Here is a 22,428-nt window from a genome sequence, read left to right on the forward strand (position 1 = left end):
AGAGGGGGGGGGTCAGGCGCGGCACGGGCACCGGGGGCGGGCACCGGGGGCTGCCCCATACCTGGGCACTTCTTCTCGTTGCAGGTCTTCACCTCCTCGCCCGTGCCCTCGCAGGGGTAGCCCTGCACGCCGGTGCCCTCGCACATGCGGAAGCGGCGCTGCCAGCCCGTGTCGCAGGTCTTGGAGCAGAGGCTCCAGTGGTTCCAGGGGCCCCACTTGCTGTCGGCTGCGGGGCAGGGACACGGTGGGGGCCCCCGGCCGCGGGACGCCCGGCTCGGTGTGGTGGGTGACACCCAGGGCCACAGGGGAGGGGGGGACAGGGACAGGGGACGGGGCAGGGCTGGTGGGCCCCTGCTGTGGCCGCCCGCCGTGCCGTGGATGGAAAGCTCCACGGGGATTAAGTCCCTGGATCGATAATTTAAATCTCCTTCCAAGACAAACGCCCCCGTGCAGCACGCCTGGCTGCTCCCACACGGCAGCCCAAGGGCACCCTGGCACGTCGCAGACCTGCTCCCACCCTGCGGCACAGGGCAGCCCCCACCTCCCTCTGTGCCGGCAATGGATGCGGGGGAGTCGAAGGGCAGGAAGAGGACGGGCTCTGCCCTTTGGCTGACTCCCCCTGCCCTGTGTCCCCATCCCCGAGCCCCAGGAGGCAGCGGGGCGGTGGGACGGGCACCGAGCTGCCCTGGGTACGTGCACAAGAGCTTGCACGCCCCCAGTGCACCAGGACCTGCAGCCCCCGGGCACCGACAGCCCCCGCAGCACCCAGCACACAGCCAGGGGCCAGCAGGGACGCCCAGCACAGACACCTCCTGCTGGGATGCGCCTGGAGGCAGCGATCGGCGCGAGGGGGGAGGCTGCTGGTCCCCAGCATCACCCCTGGCATCCTGCTCCCCCCGCACCCACATCCGCAACGAGGGGTGTGCGAGCTGCCGGCACCATCACGTCACCGACAGTGACACCAGACAGTCACACTGCAGGATGCCAGCAGCCTGGCATCACTGATGGTGACACCAAACGGTGACAGCACAGGGTGCCAGCAGCCTCACATCACCAATGGTGACACCAAATGGTGACAGGGCAGGGTGCCAGCAGCCTGGCATCACTGATGGTGGCACCAAACGGTGATGCCACAGCGCGCCAGCAGCCTCACGTCACTGATAGTGACACCAAACAGTGACACCTCAGGGTGCCAGCAGCCTGGCATCACTGATGGTGGCACCAAACGGTGACACCGCAGGGCACCAGCAGCCTGTTGCCACTGATGGTGACACCAAATGGTGACACCGCAGGGTGCCAGCAGCCCGGCATCACCGATGGTGACACTTCATCAGCTTTAAGGCAGATTCGCAGCCCGGCCACGTGCCGATGCTCCACGCCACGACGCGCAGTGCCAGCAGCGTGCCGTGCCCCCCGCCTCGCTCCCCCCCCCGGCGCGCGGGGCCTTACTGGGACACGTGGGGTTGGAGCACTCGCGGGCGTCGGCGTGGGCCCCCCGGCACTCTGCCCAGCCGTGGGCCGAGACGCTGCACTTGCGCGTGCGCTGCTGCGTGCCGTTGGCGCAGGTGACGGAGCAGCGGCTCCAGGCGCCCCACTCCAGCCACTGCCCTTCCACTGCGGGGACAACGAGACAGCGGCGTCAGCGCCCCCAGGCCAGCAGCACCGGCTCCCCGCCGCCCGTGCCCCGCTCCCCGTGCAACGGGTCCAGCCTACCGACGTGCCGGCTCCGCGTGCCGAAGCCCGGAGCAGGCAGCGCCCAGCCCTGACCCAGCCAAGGGGGTCCCGTCACCGGGACTGGGCCCCCCAGCCCCGCAGGGGCTGGCCCTACAGCACCGCGGCGCCCAGCCCTGCTGCAGGTGCGCCCCGTGGACCCGCTGGGAGCCCCCTGCACTGCTCCACGCCAACCCCCTGAGCCCCAGAGCTGCTGCGGGGGCCGGGGCAGGCAGGGAAGGAGTTGCTGGAGCTTCCGTGGCTCTGGCAGCCTCTCTGCGGGCAGGCAGGGTGCATGGCAAGAGCCCCGTGCCGCGGGGACGCGGCCCTGCCACAGCTGCTGCAGTGGGAGGGGGCGTGGGTGCACCCTGAGCCCAGGGGCTCCCCTTGCTCCTCATGCCCCCAGCCCACCTCCAGCCTCACCAGGCTGCACACGCAGGATGTCCCCGCAGCCCACCGGCCCCAAAACAGCCTCCCCGGCTGTGACCATGCCAGGAGAACGAAGAGACGGTGACGGCGCTGCCACCCGCGCGCACACAGACCCCACAGCCCCCTCCAGCCACCTCCCGGTGCCCCACAATGTCCCCGCGCCACCCCAGGTGCCAGCACGCCCCGGGGCTGGCCCCTCCTGCCCGTGGTGGGGGCTCCAGGCCCCCCCTGCACGGCCAACGGAGCCGGTTATCCATAGGGACAGGAGGGTGCAGCCCGTGCCATCGCCCCCCCCTGTGCCCCTGGGCTGTGCCAGGTCCCTGTGGCAGTGCCACAGCGGCCGTACCGCCTGTCCCGTGCACCACTGCAGCCCCTGCACCGGGAGCAAAGCCCTGGCTCCCAGCTCGTGGCTTTCCCCGGCCGTCCCAGGGCTGGGGACGCGGCCGGGCGGGCAGGGGGGGAGCAGGGGGAGAGGGGGGAGCGGTACTGACCCGGGCAGGTCGCGATATTGCAGGGCTTGGCCTGCAGCTCGGGGCCCTCGCAGGCTTTCCCTCCGTGCCGCGGGGCCACGCACCGCCGCGTCCTGGTCCTGGCCCCTCGCCCGCAGGTCACCGAGCACAGGCTCCACGGGGACCACTCCTCCCACGCGCCGTGAACTGCAACACAGCACAGCGCCGTCACGGCACGGCCCCACGGGGGCTGCAGCCTCCCTGCGCCTCCCTCCTGGCACCGAGGGGTCCTGGGCAGCGCAGACCCCTCGTGCCCGCGGCCGCTGCTCTGCGGCGGAGCTGGGCATGGTCCCCACTCCCCTCCTCGCCCTGTGGCACCGGCACCTTCCCCACCTTCACGCCCCAAATGCCCCGAGCAGGCGCTGGTGGTGCTGTCGCTCCCCGCCCGCCCTGGCACAGCCTCTTTCGCCCTGGCACTGAAGCAGCGTGCACAGCCCCTGCACGCGTGGCGCTCGCACAAGCTCGGCTCGCTCGGTAAGCACTCAGGGACCTCGGGGCTCCCAAGCGTCCTAAAGGATGCTCTGCGAGCCGAGATGGCCCCAGCAGCCCCTGTGCCCCCACGCCAAGGGGAGCATCCACGTGTTATGGGGTGCAAGGCCCCTGACACCTCCTGGACCCACCGGTCCCCTGCAGTCCCACACAGGACACACGGACCCCACTGTGGACAGACAGACAGGCGGGCATGGCACTGCAGGTGCCACCGCAGGCATCCATCCTGCTTGCTCCTGCTCAGGACCATGCTGGAGCAGCTCGGCCACCTCCTGCCCCACACGAGTGCCCTGGTGCCAGCCCCACAGCACAGGCTCCAGCCCCTGCCTCTCCCCCAGCTCCGCATTTCCCCAGGGAAGCCCCGAGGTTGCCAGCATCCGCTGGGGATGGGGACGAAGAGGAGAAGGCAAGGCAGGCAGGGCACTGGGGCACACACTGCAGGTGCCTTCCCCCACGGATCCCCGAGAGCTGCCGCAGCAGGGTAAGGCTGGTGGGCTGCTCCTGCTGCCACCACCGCACAGCCACACGAAGCCACCCTCCCTGCGCACCCCCAGGCACCCCCATTTTCCACACCACCGAGAGACCGCCTGCAAGGACGTGTCCCCAGCCACCCGCCCACCCAGCCCGTGGTGCCCAGCCGGTTCTGGGCACCCCCGTCCCGGCACTGGAAGCCCCCCCGTACCTGGGCAGGTGGCCGTGTTGTTGCAGGTCCGCGTCTCACGCAGCAGCCCGCTGCACAGCGTGCCGTAGGGAGAGGAGACGCAGGAGCGCGTCCGCACCTGGGAGCCCTGCCCGCACGTCAGGGAGCAGACGCTCCACTGGGACCACTCCTCTGCCGCGGGGTCCCCTGCGGGGAGACGTCGGGTGAGGGCTGGGGGCTGCCCAGGGAGCCCGCGGGGTCCCCACCGGCACCGGGAGCAGCGAGGACGAGCTGCCGAGAGCGCCCTGGCACCGAGGACGCAGGCAGGGCGAAGGAGCCCCCACCACGGTGCTGCCGCCCTCCAGACCCGGAGCAGGGGCCCCAGGCACCAGGCACAAGGCCCTGGGCGCAGGATGTGACCCAGCACACGGTCCTGTGCGACCCCTGGGTGCCCGAGGGAGCCCGGCACAGGCAGCACCGCTCGCCCTCGCCGCGCAGCCGCCGCGCTGACATTTCCAAGCACCTGGCTCTTATTAAGCTTGATGATCTATCTGAAGCCGTTGGACAGGCCGGAGGAAAAGGCCATCAGTTTAAATTAAAAAGGAAGATACAGAGGAGGGCTCTGAAGGGGATGGTTTGTCCCGCAGACGGGCTCTGATCCCGCGAGGTGCCCGTACCCAGGGCGAGGCGGGGGGCTGCTCGCCCCATGGGGGTCCTGCTTCCCCCTGGCCAGTGGGGATGGAAACGGGCAGGCTGGAAATGGGGCTGGGAACCAGCACAGCCCGCTGAGCTGGGCTGGGGGCCGGGGCTGCCCCCAGGGCTGGTGTTGGGGTGGCCGAGGTGGCCCCCCGGCTCTGCCCAGCACCCCCCCGGGGCAGGATGGGGCCGGCAGCGCAGGACCTGGGAGCAGCCGAGCGCAGCGGGGAGATCGGCATGCCAGACACACGGCCCGGCGCTGGGGCCATCCATCTCCCCGCTCGCCTCCAAGCCCTCGACCCATAAATCAGGGAGTGCTGGGGAGGGGTAGCGGCACGCTCAAATTACCCAGATGAATTTGCCAAATAAATACATTTGAACGAAACAATTAATGGATTTTTTTTTCCTGCTTTACAACCCTCGGAGGAAGGTGCAAAGGAAAAAAAAAATGCATAAATGGAGCAAATTAAGTCAGTCCGTGGGCAGGAAGCAAAGGAAGTCACTCCGTCTCCGCCGCCCTGCCCACGGCCGAGCCCAGCGCCACCTGCTCCCATCCCCGGTACCTGTCTGGGCCATGTAGACACCCGGCTCGTCCGCCGACCGGGGCCACTGGGTTTTCACCTTCTGGTTCTCCTCAACCGCATTGCCTGGAAGAGAGAAGGGCTCCGGTGAGAGCGGGCAGGGGCAGGCACGGGACCGGGCCACTGCGAGCCGAGGGACGTTGCAGGGTGGGACAGGGATGCCCAGCCCCACGCTGAGCACCACGTGGCTTCCTGAAGGCTGGAGGTGGCCAAGCACACTCGTGACCCCCCCCCAAAACACGTCACAGCTCTGCCAACCCCTGCTTTTTGGCAGTTTGGGCTGAAATAAACCCGTGCACTTCAGGGCACCCGCACCCCCGGTGCACCCCGGGGTGCCCGCGCCCCCAGGGCACGCGGCTAGCGGAGCGCAGTGGTGCTCTCCCGTCCCCACTTAACAGATTGCTGCAGTGAGGTGGCACAAATTTATGGCTCAGCTCACCAAAAATAACAAGAGATCCATCAAGAGCACTTGGCGTGAAATTAACTGGCATGTGGAGGGCTCAGCGGATAGGCACGCACTGTGGGCGCAGGGGCAACCTCCCCCGGGACCACCCCCGTGTCCCTTGTCCCCATGCCCAGGACACCGACGTGCTCCCAGGCACTCACCCTGAGCGTGGGGCAGTGACATTGGGGTGCAGGCGCTGCCGTGGGGGCCAGCGGGCAGCAGGGGCACCCAGGCAGCACCCGTGTCCCCCTGGGAAGCACCCGTGTCCCCCCCGGGCATTGCAGAGGGTGGGCAGGCGGCACACAGAGCCCGAAGCACCACGGGCACTTGGCTGCTGGCCGGGGTGGTGTGAGCACCTCGCTGAGCACAGCCGGCAGGGCACGGTGACGTCCCCGAGGGATGGAGGGGAGGTGACATGGGGACGCCTGGGACGGGCAGGGAGCACCCAGCCGTGCCCTGGGCAGGCTGCGGCTCCCTTTGTAACACACACAGGTGATAAACGAGCCCCAGGCAGGAGCACGCACTGCACTGACACTTATTGGTGCCGTAAAACAGACCCAAATTTACCGACTTTTGCCTTCAACTCAGAGTGACCCTGCCCGGGCCTGGCCCCCCGCCCGGGCTCCTCCATGGACGGAGCGGCTGCGTCCCTCGGCTCCTCTCGGGGCACCCCGCAGGGGTCTGGGGGGGCCGGGGGTTGCCCCCAGGTTCTGTCCGGCCACAGTGCTGAGCTCGCCACGGGGCCACCCGTCCCCATGAGCAGCGTGGCAGAATTACGCCCGTCACCGCGGGAGCCTGGGGGCAGCCATAAATCCGGAGGATATACGAGGGCGCTCTCCCCAGCCGTGTTCGACAGGCACCAAATCCAATTTCCCTGGGAGGGCCCTAAATCCCCGGCTGTCACCGCACCGCGCCTGCGCCAGGGCCCTGCCCGCAGCCATCCCCAGGACCCGCTGCCCAGCACCCACGCAGGGCCCTGCCCCAGAGCCCTCCACTGTGCCCCACAGCACAGCTTTGAGGGAGGGGGCGTCCTCCTGGGGACCCCCGTTTGTCCCCCAAGGCTGCTGTATCCCCGCAAGCTGGGAGCCGGCAGCCCCGTCCCGGCATCACCGCCCTGGTGGCTGCTTTCTGAGGGGCCGGGGCTTTGGTGCGAGGGGCAACGTGGTCCCAAGCCAGCCCCAGAGCTGTGGGGCCGAGACCTGCGAGGAGCCCCAAAAACACAGGGAGCTGGACACAGACAGCACTGGGGCAATGCGCCCCAAATCACCCCACAGCGCCCCGACCCTACACCCGCCCATCCGGGGGATTCTGCCTGCACAGACCAGGTGCCCACCGGGTGCCAGGCTGCACGTGGCCGTGTGTCCCCCCCCCTCCAGGCACAGAGGGGACAGCACCGGGGTTGGGGACCCCGCGGCGTCACCCGGGCCGGGAGGGGGGAGGCCGGGGAGCGGCTGGGCGGGCGCCAGCCCCCGCGCGGCTGCGGCGCTCGGCGGAGGAGAGCCGGTGAGATCAGCGCTGGGCGCCCGCCAAGGCTCGGCTCACAGGCGCCATTCAGCCCCCAGCCCTGCCTGCCGCCCTGAAAGGAGCCCTTTCTCCCCCCGGGGGGCGAGGGGGAGGCCAGGTGGGAGCCCCGGGCCCCCCCCTCGCTGCCATGAAGGGCGCTCTGTGCTCCAGCCCCGGGGGGCTCGGGGACGCAGCGCCGGGGTGCGCACGGTGTGGGGGGTGCCGAGAACAGCCGAGGCCACGAATTGCCCCCGCGGCTCCGTCTGCAATAACTCATTACCTCTGGGCGCCTCGGGGTTTTAATTGAATGTCAAACGTAATTTGGGAAGGAGCAGGAGCTTGGCTGCCGCCCTCGCAGCCCGCTGCCGTGCTGGTCTGTGGAGAGCTGGCGGGTGGCTCAGCACCCGAGTGTGCCGGGAAGGGCCCCAGCACCCCTCCTGGAGCCACGCTCACTGCTGCTAACCCCCCCAGGAGATGCAGCCCCCCCGGATTCTCCAGCCTGGGCACCCGTTGCCAATGCAGCGCACAGCAGCAGCCAGCCCCTGCAGCATCCCCGGGCACCACAGGCAGAAGGGGAGCGAGGCTGAGCCCAAGAATGGCACCTGGGCCTGGCCCCAGGCTCTTAATCCTCCACGCAGAGTTGCATTTAAAGGGGAAAAACAAAAAGGAAGAAAAAAATCAGATCAAGAAGCTCCCCTCGGGATGAGGCGATTTATAAGCACGCAGCTGAAACGGACCGGGGATTTATTCGGGGATCTGCCCATAATGACATTTAGCTCCTGAAGCAAATGCTAAAACCCAATGAAATTATACAGACACGCAGCCCAGCACCGCCACCATCACCTAATCTGCTGGGAACAGCATCACCCCGGATAAAGACCGTGAACAGCTGAGCTGGGGATTGCAGTCCCGGGCACTGCCTGGAGCTGGCATGGGGGGGAACATCTGGCCAGATGTGTGCCCCCCGGGGCCCGCATGGACACCCCGGGGTGCCCGGACTCAGGGCACAGGGAGCGCCGGGGTGAGGCGGCTCGCTGCCCGGTGCCCACGGGCGAGCGTGGCTGCTTTATTTGCACTTGAGGCTCCTGCAATTTGGTAACGAGCAAATGGCTTCACTCCGCCTGGTTAACAGCCCGGCCGTGCCGTGCCGCCGTGCCGCCACATCCTGCCTGGAATAACAAGCGCCCGGGCTGCAGCAGTCAAGGGTAATTTGCCATGGGAAAGGGTCATTTTACCTGCAAATTGTTTTCCTCGTCTCCACCAACGCAGAGTGACAGGGCTCCCGCTCCCGGCTCACGGTCAGGCGAGCAGCAGGCCCGGCCGGGGAGGTGGCGAGCAGAGCCCCGGGGCTGTGCTAAAGCAGCCGTGGCACAGAGCGGGGAGCAGCGATGGGGAGAGCGAGCTGCGGCTCTGTGCAGCTCTGCTGAGCCTGCCTACTGCTCGGGGGAGCTGCACCCCGAGCTGGGAGCAGGCACGGGCAGGATTTGCCCTTTGCATGGCTTCGCTGCTCCGTGCACAGCGCCCGATGGGCACCCCCGCGCCCCAGGGAACGTACATGGGCAGGATTCATCCCGTGCACGGCTTCCAGGCTCCGTGAAAAGCGCACGGCTTGCACCCATGTCCCAAGGGGCGTGCGGGAGCAGGATGGAGCAGGTGTGGTGCCAGGAGCTGGGCTCGATGATCCTTACGGGTCCCTTCCAACTCGGGATATTCTACGATCCTGCGATGGCTCCTCCGCGCGCACAGCACCCAACCTGCCCCCTCCTGCGCAGGGGGGAGCCTGCACGGAGCGGGGAGCCCCCCCAGCCCCAGGGCTCCCCCCCCCGCGCCCCACTCACCGTGCGGCACCTCGGGCAGGTCGAACCCGTTGGCATTCGCAGAATGCAGCTCGGGGGGGCAGCAGCGCTCGGTGGGGGCGGCGGCGGGGGGCGGCGGGGCGGGCGTGCGGGCGGCGTGCCCCGAGCCGTTGTGGCGCGGTGCCGGGGGGCTCTCCGCCTGGCAGCTGCAGCCGGCGTGGGTGAGGCCGCAGCGGCGGGTGCCGGGCACCTGCAGGCACTCCTCGAGCCAGCGGCACAGCACGCTGCAGGTGAACTGGCTGGAGTTGTTGTTGTTGATGAGCAGCACCTCCACGAAGCGAAACTCCAGGGCCTGGGGGGCCAGCAGGCGCGGCGCCGCCTCGGGCTCGGCCGCCAGGCAGAGCTGCACGAAGTTCTTGTCGAAGTGCAGGAAGGTGAAGGGCCCCGCGCCCTCGCACAGCTCCAGCTCGGCTTCGTCCTCCTCCTCCTCCTCTTCCTCCTCCTCCTGCAGCCGCCGCGGGGAGGGCGGGGGGCTGGCGGCCTCGCCGCGCGGGTCGCAGGTGTAGTTGGCCAGGTAGTGGTCGAGCGGCAGCACCATGGGCGAGAAGTGGGTGCAGACCTGCTCCTCGCGGTTGAAGCGGAGGTACAGCGAGTACTTGGTGGGGTCGGGGTTCTCCAGGGTCCAGGAGCAGCCGGAGGAGATGGTGGGGAAGAGGTCCTTGAGCGAGAAGGAGCCGTACAGGACGCCGGAGGCCAGGGCTGAGCAGGCGCTGGGAGCCGGGTCGAAGCCCCGCGTGAGCCACAGGACAGACGAAATCACAGCCAGTAAGAGGGGACCAGCAGCGGTCATCCTATGGCATTTGCCCTGGGGGAGAGACAGATGGGCAGACGGACAGACAGATGCTTACCGGGAGCCACGGCACCGCGGGCTCCCCGCTGCAGAGCTGGTACAGGGGGGGCAGCACCCTGCACCGAGCCCCGGACATCGTGGGAGCAGCACCCAGGGTGCCCCCAGCCCCCAGGGACAGCCATCGGTGCCCCCCACCCCGCCCCCCGGCTGTGCCGAGGTGATCCCCATGCCATCAGCACACATCACAGGCCGGGGGCTTCGTCCCACAGCCCCCGAAGACCCTGCTCCCACTCACTCGAGGGCAGCAGCCGTGCAGCAAGTGGGCACTCGGTGCCGGTGCCACCGAGCCACCGCTCGCCCTGCGCATCCTGGGCGAGGAGCCACCGGGCAGCGCCTGCCTGGAGCGGGCTATGAAAAGCCTTGGGGCTATTCCTGCCCCCCCAGGGCTGCTCAGGGTCAGGGTGGGTGCTTGGAGGAGCCTGGGGCGATGAGCTGGGGCACCCCACAGCGGGGCATCCCCCCTACCTGCTGCGAGAGCCCGGCACAGGGCGAGCGATCGTTAAAGCACGTATTTCTTGGGAACCATGCCGGGTATGCAGCAGCATCACTGCGGATAGCTTTTTAATAACTCATTAATAAAATAATGCATGCGGTGGCCTTATTAAGTGGGACCAGAGCGTGGCTTTACAGAGGCCAAGGCCACCAAGCGCGTGTCGGCACCGCTCCGCGGGCCAGGGGGCGGCCAGCAAGGTTCGGGAGGTGGCCGCTCGCCCCCGAGCTAACCCAGGCTCCTCTCCATCCCAAAGCAACGTCTCCCACTCCCAAATCGCCCCCGGCCGAGGCCCCGGTACCCTGGCAGCCCTGCAAAATGGGAAGGGAGCCTGAGCCTCGGCCGAGCCTGCACCAATGCTGCGACGGGCACATTAGGGAGCTAAAAATAACGCGGCTCCCGTGCAACAGGCGGGCGCTGCTCCTGCCACCCCGATGGTGCGGGGGCTCCGTGCGGGCACCCGGCCCCGCCAGCAGCCCGCGGGCACAGGGGCAGGGGTGGGCTGGTGCCACAGGGAGCAGCCAGGCAGGTGGCCGGATCCAGGCGTAACCCCAGATGTAAGCAGGGGAGATCGGGGGGGGGGGGAAGGGGAACCCCGCTCCCCTGCGGCCACTTCCAGCCCGCTTCAACGGGGGAACCCCAGAGCAGGGAGCCAAGGGGCAGCCGGAGCTGCACCAGGTCCCTGCTGGGGCTCCACAGGCATTAAGGAGCTGGGGTCCCCCGGAGGATCCCCACCCTGTGCTGCTCTGGGGGGGGGGGGGGAAGAAGCCTAGGGATGAGGAGGAGGAGGAGGAGGAGGAGGGGCAGGAGGAAGAAGGGGAGGGGGAGGAGGAGGTCAGGCAGGGACACGCTGCCGCTCTGCAGCTCGCGGGGCTCCCGCAGCCTGGCAGGGACACAAGATGGTGCTTGCTTCCCTCACCCGGCAGCAGCGAGCGGGGGTGCTCGGCCCCGCTGCCCACCCGGCTCCTGCCAGCACCCAACCAGCCCGCGGCCGGGGCACGGCGCCTGCTGCCATCGTGGTGACAGCGGCACAGCCGGGCTGCCGCGGTCCCCGGGCTCCTCACATTTTAATCACGCTGCCCCGCAGGAGCCGGGTGGGCTCTCCGGACCACCAGGAGCCTCCCCCACCCCAAAACCCCAGCGGGGTCAGGATGCGCCCGAGCACCGCTGCTGCAGCTGCTGCCGAAGGCCAGGTCTCATTAAGAGCCGATCAAATCCGTTTCAGCTCGTTCAGCACCAGCCCCGCTCCCTGCAGCGTTTGCTGTGGCTGCTGCAGTGAAAATATTTCACTGAGCTGCAAGCTGGGCCCGAGAAGATATCGAGCAGCGGGGGCACCGAGCGACCCGGCAGAGGGCCGGCAGGGGGTCAGCGCTGCCGAGCAGCTCGGGGGGGGGGGGTCCAGGGCTGCCGCCAACGCTCCCCCTACCTGGCACCGCGGCGAGGACCTCGCACCCTGCAGCGTCGCCGTCCGCGTGCTCCGGTGACCCCGGCCCCGCTGCCCATCGCCCAGATGGCTCCAAAACGGCCCCGCTCCTCATGGAGGAGAGCGCCCGGCACGCACCTCGCCATGCCGGCGGCCGCGGGCTTGGGGGGCCCCTGCTGCCCCCAGGGACGTGCCGCATCTGAGCGCCTCGCTGGGCCACAGGAGCTGCTGCTGCTGCTGCTGGCGCCCGCAGCACGGCTGGCACTGCTGGCACGCTCACCCGCCACAGGCACCCGCTGCAGCCTGCTCCAGCCCCTCTCATTTCCCTTTGTTCCCCGCCTGGGCTGAGGGGAGGGGTGGGTTTTTAATTAAAGCTTTTAAAGAGCCATTACAGAGCCTGCGAGCGCCGGCGAGGAAATGACAGCCCCGGCTCGCGTCCGCGCCGCGGAGGGAGGAGCAGCGGCCCCGCTCGGAGCGCGGGCACCACTCCATCGCCGCCGGGTGCCTGCATCCAGATGGGCTCCGGCGACCGGCAGGATCTGGCCAGGGCTCGCCTCTCCCTGCACAGCAGCCACAGCACGGCAGGAGGAGGCACTGCTCCTCGCCAGACCGCCCCAGGCGTGCTCACGCCGCAGGAACAGGTTGTTTCCCCAAAGAGCTTCGCATTTAGGGCGATTTCGTGGGGATCTGGGGCAGCTCCAGCCTGCCCAGCCCGCAGCCACCAGCGGCCCCGGGGCTGGGGCGAGGGGGGCCGGGAGCTGCAGCCCCTGTGTGCCCAGGCGAGGGCAGAAACAAACAAACAGCCCCAAAAGCGATAAACGGGCGGCACTAAGCCCTGCTGGCATTAATAATCTGAGAAACGATTAATAGCAAAGTAAAGGAGATTTGGGTTTTAAGAGACACGGTTTTTAACCCGACAGTGTTCTTTTAATAGGCTAAATAAAGTATACGATCCGTGAGAGTTCTGAAGGCGAGGATGGCTCGGGACAAGGGCACGAGCAGAAGGAAGGGCCGGGCAGTCCTGCAGCACCGGGCACCGGACCACTGCGGGAGCAGCTCTGCTCTGTGCTGCAAGGCAACGCCGTCGGGAGAAGCAGGCTGGCAGGTGGCACAGCTCAGCACGGCTCGGCACAGCTCAGTTCAGCATGGCTCGGCTCGGCACAGCCGGGATGCACGCCCACATGCCGGGCACGAGGCGCTCCATCGCACCAGCGCACCTCGCAGCTGCCCAGAGGTGACCGCCGGCAAACAAAGCGCTTTAACAAGCTCCTCCTGAGCCCCCGCAGGGCGAGCCTGCCCGCCGCCCATCCCCAGGATCTTTGCTGGTGGTTAAAAGGCAGCCGGGAGCTTCAAAGCCGCCTCTGCCTTCAGCCCCTCTGCCTGCGAGGGCTCCTGGACCCCGCTCCTCCCTGCGCCCGTCCTCCCGGCACGGGGACCCCGGCACCGAGCCCCAGCACCAGCAGAGCCTCTCCATCCGCTAATTAACGCTCTGAGCTTCACCAGGTGAACGTGACGGATTAACTCCACCGAAATCACAGCCTCCATTCCTCGCCCCCCCAAAAAACGCAGCTTCCTCCAGAGGCATGTGTGCACGCGTGTGCGCCCGTGGGTGTGCGGCTCGTGCTGCTGCACACACGCACTTGCGCCCGGCAGGGAGCTGGCTTTGCCGCGCGCCTTCCTGCAGGAGCTGCGCGACCCCCCCCGGTGCCTGGGACCACGTTTGCCCCCCCCCTGACCGCACGTCTCCGCGCTCCCCGCTCGCTCCCCCTCTCCCGCTGGCTTCCCCGGCTCGCTGCCACCACCTTTCCTGAAGCACGCAGGCTGGCAGCGGCGCGGAGCCCTAATTAATGGTGCTGGTTTGCCAATCACTGGCTCAGCCCCGCTATCACTGGCAAGCACAGGCCCTTTTATTTATTTTACTTAACTGCTGTTGGTAAAACTCCACTCCAAAAGCAAGGCCGAGAGACGGCACAGTGAAATCTCCTCCGGGATTAGGGATTACGCTCTGCCAAGGAACAGCGTGTGCCTGCCCCCCCCAGCAGCTGTGGGGCCCCCAGGGGTGAGAACCCCCCAGCCAGGCACCGCAGGGGCCGTGGCTGCTCCCCCTGCTCTCCCGGAGCCTCCTGCAAGCAGCTGCAGCGCCGCCGGCCACGGTTCCCTCTGCCACCAGCTCCCTCCTGCCCTGGCACCGTGCGAAGGGCTGGGGGCCTCCAGGAGGTCTCCAAGGATGGGGAATAGAGGGGGGGGTCCAAGTGGCAGGGCTGGCAGCAGGGAGGCGGCAGCCTGGTCGTGCACTCATGCCAGGAAGGGATTTTTGTAGCCCCGCTTCTCAGCCGGATCCAGACCTGCTGGGAGCCCCCCGAAGTGCCGCTCTCCAGGGACGGGAATGGGCTTGGATCAGTCCCACTCCTGGAGGGCATCAAGAAGGGACAGACGGGCCGAGAGCGGGGGGAGCGCGATGGCCCTCGTGAGCACCGAGGAGGTACGGAGCTCTGACGTTTGGCAGCCGAGCCGGGTGGCTTGGAGCCAGCCCCGTCCCCATTAGAGGATGGCGGCATGGTAGGAAATGAGTTTGCAGGGCCTCGGTCCAAATTCCCTTGGAGAAGCATAGAGGCATCAACGCAGGCCAGCCCGGAGGGGTCCGTGCGTCCGGCCGAGCCCGTCCGTTGCTCTTCCTCCTTCTGGGCAGGGAAGGGGGGAGCCTGTCCTGCAGCGCAGCCAGCTCAGCGGGGACAGGGCTGGCCTGCCCCAGATCTGTCACCACCCGGCAGCGATGGGGACAGCCCGGGCGAAGGAAAACCCATCCATTCCCACGGAAAACCCCTCCATTCCCACGGCTCCAGCAGCAGAGCCGGCCCCGATGGGCCGTGGTGCCCCTGTGCAGGGGGTTGGTGCCCGGACGGGGCTCTCCACAAGCTGCGGACCCGCCGCAGAGCCCCGAGCACACCACAGCTCCCCGGGAAGCCCCAGCTGAGCGCGGCTCGAGTCCTCGGAGGCGTCGAGCGGCACCGGAGGCAGCGGGAGGAGCAGGCAGCGCGTCCCGGAGCTCCTCAGCCCCGTTTGGAGAGCAAGCCACGCGCGGTGCCGGCTCCGTTTCCATTTTCTCTCCGGCACAGAGAGGATTTGTAGCATCCCAGCTTCTTGCAGACTCCTTGGATCAGAACCCCAGGTGTGGTGGCAAGGCGCGCAGCGCAGCCGGGGAGACCTCGCAGAGGAACCGCTGCCAGGCTCCGGTGCAGGGGGCCCGATGCTGCCCCACAGCTAACTCCAGCATCCCCCGCTAGCCACGCAGCTCGTACCGAACCCCACTGGGAAGCGGGGCGCCGAGCATCCCCAACGAGGGCGGCCAGAGGGCAGCCAAGCGAGAGCGACAGTGACAGTGACAGTGACGACAGCCGCGGCCGCCCCGCTCCTCCCCACTGCCTCCGTGCTGGGGCCAAGCGAGCCCACGCTCCGGCCCCCCCAGACCCTGCCCGGCTCCGACCCCGCAGCCTTCACAGGGCAGAGACCAGCCCAAGACGACCGCCCTGCATCCAAGACGACCAGTCCAAGACGACCCCCGGTGCTTCCCCAGAGCACGGCCCGGAGCCAGCCCCATGCCACCGGCTCCACGCGCCCCATCCGTCAGCAGCACCCGGCCGAAACCCCAACGAGACGCTCGGCACGGCACAGCCCGGCCACCCCAGGGCCACCTCCTCGGGGTCGGTCCCCACGTCACCGGCAGCCCCGGCTGCCAGGCGCCATCCGGCACAGGCAGCAGTGACATGACCTAGAAAAGCAAAGGGCTGCTCACACACCGTGCTGCCGCGAGCCCCCGGCGCCGACCACGCAGGCACAGTGCGCAAGCACCCTCCGCCCCGGCCGGGCTGGGGCTGCAGGGAACCTCCCGCTGCTTCAACAAGTGACCCGCACGGACACACGCACGCACACGCGTGGCATGGCTCCATCTGTGCCCCCCCCCATGCTCACGGGTCCCCTGGGAAGAGAAGCAGCTCCCCCCGCTCCCCCCGTTTTCCCTCGGATCCGGCTGCCACCTGCGCGCTGCACGTGCCCGCGCCGGCACACGCTGGGTGCCCACGTGTGCCCTCGCCGCACGCCCACGGGCCCCGGGTGCCGCTCGCCCCATGGCACGGGGCTGGGGGCTCCCCACAGCCCTCAGCTGAACAAAGCCCTGCGCGGGTGGGGGGGCTGCACGCCCGCCTGCCCCCGGCACGGTGCCAGGACGCCTGCCCACGCCTGCCGACCCACCGGGGCCCGCGCCAGGGGTGACGGCGTGGGGCTGGCCCCAGCGTGGGTGGCCCACGGGTGCCAGGCCGGCAGCACGCGCGTGCCCACGATGGGGCTAGCGGGGACGTCCCTTTGGCAACCGGGCACCCGCGGCCTTGCCGGACGCGATGGCACGGCACGGCGGTGCCACGCGTGTGCCCGTGCCCACCCCCACGCGCGCAGCCCCCCTGCCCTGGGGCCGCCCGCGATGCTCGCAGGGGGGGGGGCACCGCCGGGGACCGGCCCCCCCCACCCCCCGCGGGCATGCCCGGTGCGAGCGGAGCCGCCGCCGCCGCAGCCCCGCGCAACTTCCCGGCAGGGCCGGGGCCGCCCGGGGGGTGCCGCTGCCCGCACCGGGCACCGAGCCCCGGCTACCCCCGGGACGGCGGCTGCGCCCCCCCCCCCCCGGGCCCCCAGAGTTGGCCGCGGTCCGGGGGTTGGGGGGGGGGGTTAACGGGGATGCGGGGGGCGCACCCCTGCGCCCCGGGGGCCGTGCCCACCGGCGGCCCCGCTCGCCGCATCCCGCAGCCCCGCGAGCTGCCGCCCCCGCCGGGCGCCGCGGCGAGGCTGGGGGGGGGGGGGGGAGCGCGGCGCCCCCCGGGGCTGGGCGCAGCGGAGCGGGGCTGCGGGCACCGGGAAGGGGGGAAGGGGGGGGGGAAGAACCGAGGCGGGGGGGCGATGCACCGGGAAATGGGGATGGGGGGGGGAATCCCCGGGCCCCCCCTTATCCCCCCCCCCGCCGCCGCCGCCCTTACCTGCGCTCCGTCAGCAGCGCGTGGAGCCCCGGCGCGGCGCGGCGAGCAGCGGGCTGGCCATCCCCGAGCGGCGGCGGCGGCTGCCGGTGCCCGGGCGCGCCCGGGGGAGCGCGGCGGCGGCGGCGGCGGCGGCGGCGCGCGGGGCCGGGAGCGGGCACGCGGCGCGCCGGGCCCCGGTGCTGGCGGCGGGCGGGGGGGGCGGCGGCGGCGGCGCGCTCGGCTCGGGCACTTGCTGCATGCGCCGGGCGCGGGGCGGTGTGACAGCACCGGGCATGGCGGGGGGGGGGGGGGGGCGGCCTTAAGGAGGCCGAGGGAGGGGGGGGGGTAGGGGGGGGAACACGGTGCCCCCCCCCCAGACCCGGTGCCGGTGGGGAGAGGCGACCCCCGGGCTGCTGCAGCCGGGCGGAGGGGGCTGCCCGCGGCGCGGCGCCGCTGGGTGCGCGTGCACGCGGCGGGGGTGCGCCCCCCCCCCCCAACACACACACACACACGGGGGGGGGGGGGGCGTGCACACGGCTGCGATGTGCACGTGCACGCGGGGGGAGGGGGGGCGGGCATGCTCGGGGGGGGCCGTGCAGGCGGGTGGGTGCGGGGTGCGGGTGGCGGGGGCGCGCACACGCGTGAGCGGGGTCGTGTGTGCACGGCGGGGCTGCTCGTGGGTGCGGGTGCGTGGGCAGTGGGGGTGTGCACAGTGGCGGGGGCCGCGGGGTGCACACGCACGTGCATCGCACGCCCCTGTGCGGGATACGGGCGCTGGCTGCCAGTGGCCGTGCTGCACGCGTGTGCAGCCCCCGGCACGGCTTGCAGGGAGAGCCGGGGGTGGGGGCCGCAGGGGCAGCCGGGGCTGGCACGCCGTGGGAGATGTGGCTGGCACACCCCACGCTGGCACACACGTGGCACGAGTGGTCGTGACACGGAGGGCGTCGTGATAGCGGACAGGGGGACTGCAGAGCTGCAGCAGCGCGTGGGGACGAGCAGGGGTGCGGGACCTGCATGGCCCGAGGCGTGCCGCGGTGTGGCCAAGCCCGGGCTGTGCACAGACCCCAGCGGTCCCCGGGTGACCGAGGGCAGCCTGGGTGCCCCCGGGGCAGCACCCACCAGGCACACGGTGCTGCCTGCGGTGGTCACGGTGCCAGAGCCGCACAGCACGGTGCCCAGCAGGATGCGGCACGGCCTCGCTGCCACGCTGCAGGAGCAGCACAGCTGGAAACGCAGCAGCCGCCCGGCTGGCCACCTCTGCTGGCCGCATCCTGCCCCGTGCTGGGTGCTGCTCTCGGTCCTGTGGGGTGCCCAGGGCTGCAGGAGCCCCTCGCAGCCGCTGTCCAGGGCCAGGCAGGAGCAGAAAGCTGGAAAATGACCACCACAACCCCAGCTCAGCACCCACGGGATCAGCACCAGCCTTCATCCAGCCCTGCTCTGTGCAGCTGGATGTGTGGGGCCGTATCCACACGAGACCTTCGTGCAAAGCAGCTCCCTGCCTCCCTGCCTCCCTCGCGCTCCCTCTCCCAGTCGTCCCCTGCAGCCTGCTGGTGCCTGACCCGGCGTCCCCAGACAGACGCTCATCCCCTCGGGGCCGATGCTGAGAGGAAGCAAAGCAGCTCCCCAGCTGCTCCCCGTAGCAGGGAGCGCGGCAGCGTTGGCTCAGACATCACCGGAGGATATTCGTGGCCCGTCTCTGTAAATACAGATCAGTGCAGAGGCTGCAGCTTAGCAGAAGGGCGATCCCGAGCCCGCGGCTCTCCGGGTCACGCTCTCTGCTTCCCGCCGGGTATTTTGCTCCCGCAGCCGACTGGCTCTGCACGCTCGACGTGCTCCCAAATTCCCGAGCGCATCGCGTGGCACCAGCTATTGCGCTGCAGGACGCGCCGGGTGCCATCGCCCAGCGGCTCTGCCTTGGCCCCGTGCCGGCGGCACAGCACCCGGCCCAGCTCCCATCACCCGTCCTGGTGCTGCTGGGCCACGGGGCTCGTGCGTGCCGGGGGGGCCCGAGCTGCGGGAGCCGGAGGCACCCACTGTTACCAGGACAACTGGGTGCTGCCTCCGTAGCTGCTTGTTGCTGCTGCATCCCTGCAAACCTCCCCCAGCCGCAGCGCGGGCTCCGCCGAGGGCTGTGCCTGCAGCCCCAACCGAGGCAAGCGGGTGCCCAGACCCCCCCCCGTGCTCGGGAAGGGGCTGGAGCACCCCAAGGCATGTGGACCACCTCCCCAGCTGGCCACGGAGCCCCCCACGTCCTCAGCCCCGTGAGCTCCTGGGGCGAGGGGAAAGCACGGGTGGGCTCTTGGCCGCAGCAGGCGCAGGCTGCGCCGGGGCTGGCTGTCAGCGCCAGCAGAGCCGCTCGCAGGGCAGAATTAGTGCAACACCAGCACGTGCAGAGGCTGCTACAGCAGGGCTTTGCCTGCCGGCCAGGAATTAAACCTGTCCGTTAATGTACCGATAACCCATTTCCAGCACAGGGTTCTTGTTTTCCCCTCCTTTGGCACAGAAACTGGGGACAGGTCAGAGTTACCACGGCGGCAGCTCCTCTGTACACGGCCCTAGGCGAGGATTCAGCAAAAAGACCAAGCCCCGTGCCCGGCTGGGGAGCACAGGAATGCTGCCGCCACCCCCAGGCTCTCTTGACTCCCCTGTCTGATCCCCAGGGCTCATCTCCTCCGAGCAGCAGCAGCAGCAGCACAGGGGCTGAGCAGATGGTGCTGATCCACACCAGCAGCCTCTGGGCTCTGCTGCAGGGTGGGACGGGGCAGCCCCCAGCGATGCCCGTGGAGCCACTTCCCATGAACGTTGCTGCAAATTGCTCCAGTGGAAGAACAAAAACCCCAATAAGCAGGGAAATGTGATTTGCAAAATAATCCACTTTAATGGGAAAAGGCGGCAAGGGCCTGGCAAAAGGGCCCGAGCAAGTTGCAGAGCAGGGGCTGGTGCCCCTCGGACAGACAGACGGGGCCTGCCTGCTGCTCACCTCCCCGGCAGATTAACGCCGGAGCTCTCCGCTAGTGGTGGCAGGGGGAAAAGCAAAGGGAAAAGCCCAGGGAAGCCCGTGCAGTAACGCAAAGAGGAAGGATGTGGGAATACCCTGAAATAAATTTCACTTTGGGGTTTGCTAAGGATCAAGGAGCACGGCTGTGATGCCGGAGCCTCCAGCTGGTCCCACGCAGCTCCGGATCCTGCAGCGCTCTCCTGCCCAGGGGGACGTGTTCTGGCTCAGCATCATCGTTTCAGTCATTTCCCAGCACCGAGCACCAAAGGGCAGAGCGGGGCCAGCACCGCGCGCGTGTGCACCAGGCAGAGGTGAGCCTTGGCAAGAGGAAGGGCGAAGGACTCAGCGCGCTGGGCCACTGGGGGAGAGCTCCCAGGAGAAACTGGGAGGAACTGGGAGGAATGGGGAGAGTTTCTGCCCAGGGAAGGATCCGGCTCTGCCCCCAGCCCCCGGTGCAGGGTCCGGGCTGGAGCCGTTCCGCCACCCACAGCCTGAACCAGCAGCGGTACCCGGAGTGCGCCTGCACACTAACAACTGCTAAAGAGCAGGAAACTTCGCATAAATATTCATCTCGATTAATATACATGAGGCTGCAGAAAGCCCAGCTCGAGCCTTCAGCGGGGATGTTATCTGCGCTGCTCAGCCTTGCTGGAGCGCAGTGTTTAACGCGGGCACCCGGTGGGTTCGCACAGCGGGAGAACCCAGGGGTTGGATGTGGGGGAGCCACCTGGCCGAGTGCCCGTCCCTCCCTCAGCAGGGGTAGTACCTCCTGGGACCCCAACACCCCCCCGTGAGCTGGGAAAAAGGGGGCCAAGCTGGGCTGCACTGGAGAGAAGCTGCCCCGATTGCCTTGGCCTCGGGTGCTGTGCGCTTTGACCCCCGCTGCAGAGGGACCGCAGCCACGTGCAGTCACCCCGGCCAGGGCCGTGGTGGCATTAGGGCCACCCGTGGTGCGTGGCAGCGCTGCCACCCCAGGGCGTGCAGGGGGGATGCTCTGGGAATTCTCACCCCCAGCCCTGGGGGAAGCGGGTGGCTGGGGGGGGGCAGCGGCCCCGTCCCACCCCGCGGAGGGGCTGCGGGGCCAGGTTCGCGTGGCTCCGGCACGGGGCAGCCCTGCGGGACCCTGCCTCTGTCACGGCGCCAGCAACCCGGGGCATAAACAAGCGCCTGACATTTCAGCACCGCCGCCGGGCCCCTTGGATAAAAGCAGAACATAACTAGCAAATTAATCAGGAGACAATAGCCGGGGATGTAACGCCGCCGAGCTGTCACTCGCTCTGTCTGGGGCTGACCCCGTGCCACCGGGCATGTTCGGGGCCAGGCGAGCTGGGGACGGCCACGCTCGTGCTTCAGGGAAGGGGATGTCCCCGTGTCCCCGTGGCTGTTCCCATGTCCCCATGGCTGTCCCCATGTACCCGCAGCCATCCCCATGTCCCTGTGGCTGTCCCCATGTCCCTGTGGCTGTCCCCGTGTCCCCGCGGCCATCCCCGTGTCCCTGTGGCTGTGTCCATGCCCCCATGGCTGTCCCCATGTCCCTGTGGCTGTCCCCGTGTCCCCGCGGCCATCCCCGTGTCCCTGTGGCTGTCCCCATGTCCCTGTGGCTGTCCCCGTGTCCCCGCGGCCATCCCCGTGTCCCCATGGCTGTCCCCGTGTCCCCGTGCTGCCGCTGGCAGGCAGCCCTGCCACGTCCCCTGCCGCAGGCTGGGTTTGCAGGGGGGTCCCGGCCGTGGCCGGGGGGGCAGGGGGTGCTGGCATTACAGGAACCTGCAAATTCGGCACCTGCACGCGCCTTCAAAGGGCAGCACCCTCCTCGCTGCCGATAACATTTAAAAAGCGTGAATCGGAGCGAATTTGCATTCAGCTTATTAGACTCCCTGCAAATACGGCAAACCTCGTTCAAACACATTTTGGTGATAAAATGATATTGACTCTGAGTAATTAAAAATCATTTCCATATTCAAATACGGCTGATTGAGGAGAAATGGCTTCCTTCTAATTGCCTGAAGGGGAATTTGCAACTTTTGGAGCGCGCAGCCCAGCAAAACGCGTCTTCACTTGGCAGCCTGCGAACGGCCCATGGAGGAGGAGGAGGAGGAGGAGGAGGAGGAGGAGGAGGAGGTGTAGGAAGAGGAGGAGGAGAAAGAGGAGGAGGAGGAGAGGGAGGAGGAGGAGGAGGAGGAGGGAGCTGGCACGCAGGCAGCACACTGGGTGAGGCGAGGTGAGGCCGAGGAGCCACGCAGACCCCACTGGGCCAGGAGAGGCTCTTCCCTCGCAGGTTTTGCGTGGTCCGAGAGCAGCAGGAGCTCCATGGACAGCCCAGCTCAGCCCTAAAGCGATGCCCTCCCTCCTTCCTCCCCCACCACCCCCTTACTGGGGAAATGCGTCCTCCCGGCACTGGTTTGGCAGCGGGCTACAGGCTGCGCCCTGCCGCGGGCTCAGGACAGACCCAAATCCCCGCTGTGCAGGACAGGGTGCTCGGGGTGAGCTCGGAGCTGCCCCGATCCTGCACAAGCCCCTGGCAGCAAGAGGGGCTGGGACACCGCCCTATGCCCTGCACCGCCCCATCTCCATCATTTGCAGGTACCAGGGCAGAGCCCAAAGCTTCGTTTCTTCACCAAAACCCCTCCCCAGCCTCCCCAGTGCAGCCTCACTGCCTCCGCCTCGCACCCCCAGCCCCGAAGGAGCCACCGTGCCACCGCTGTCACCTGGTGCCCCCGGGGTACCGGCTGGGACAGCGAAGCTCGCGGGGTGCGGAGCTCCTCAGGCCACGTTTCGGGGCCCTCCAGCACCTCCCAGAGCTATTTGGCCT

The 22,428-nt window shown here is 68.9% G+C and overlaps 2 protein-coding genes across 9 annotated transcripts in view; one reads left to right on the forward strand and one right to left on the reverse strand.

Moving 5' to 3' along the window:
- The window catches only part of TINAGL1 (tubulointerstitial nephritis antigen like 1), a 181,908-nt gene that overhangs the window by 49,701 nt on the left and 109,779 nt on the right, over nucleotides 1-22,428 (forward strand). The window lies entirely within an intron of this gene.
- ADGRB2 (adhesion G protein-coupled receptor B2) overlaps nucleotides 1-22,428 on the reverse strand; it is a 96,468-nt gene that overhangs the window by 10,486 nt on the left and 63,554 nt on the right. For 2 of the 8 annotated variants that reach the window (XM_066982621.1, XM_066982623.1), the window contains 6 exons: nucleotides 8,841-9,663; nucleotides 5,037-5,120; nucleotides 3,820-3,984; nucleotides 2,631-2,795; nucleotides 1,450-1,614; nucleotides 62-226 (listed from right to left, as the gene is read on the reverse strand). In XM_066982621.1, the coding sequence (XP_066838722.1) occupies nucleotides 62-226; nucleotides 1,450-1,614; nucleotides 2,631-2,795; nucleotides 3,820-3,984; nucleotides 5,037-5,120; nucleotides 8,841-9,648 (1,552 nt within the window). In that variant the 5' untranslated portion in view covers nucleotides 9,649-9,663. Of the gene's footprint in view, nucleotides 1-61; nucleotides 227-1,449; nucleotides 1,615-2,630; nucleotides 2,796-3,819; nucleotides 3,985-5,036; nucleotides 5,121-8,840; nucleotides 9,664-11,624; nucleotides 13,738-16,642; nucleotides 16,800-22,428 lie in introns of those variants that run through there. The other 6 variants (XM_066982627.1, XM_066982622.1, XM_066982625.1 and 3 more) reach the window with 6 other exon arrangements.

The sequence above is a fragment of the Anser cygnoides genome, chromosome 24 (assembly GCF_040182565.1).
Source record: "Anser cygnoides isolate HZ-2024a breed goose chromosome 24, Taihu_goose_T2T_genome, whole genome shotgun sequence".
NCBI classification, from domain to species: domain Eukaryota; kingdom Metazoa; phylum Chordata; class Aves; order Anseriformes; family Anatidae; genus Anser; species Anser cygnoides.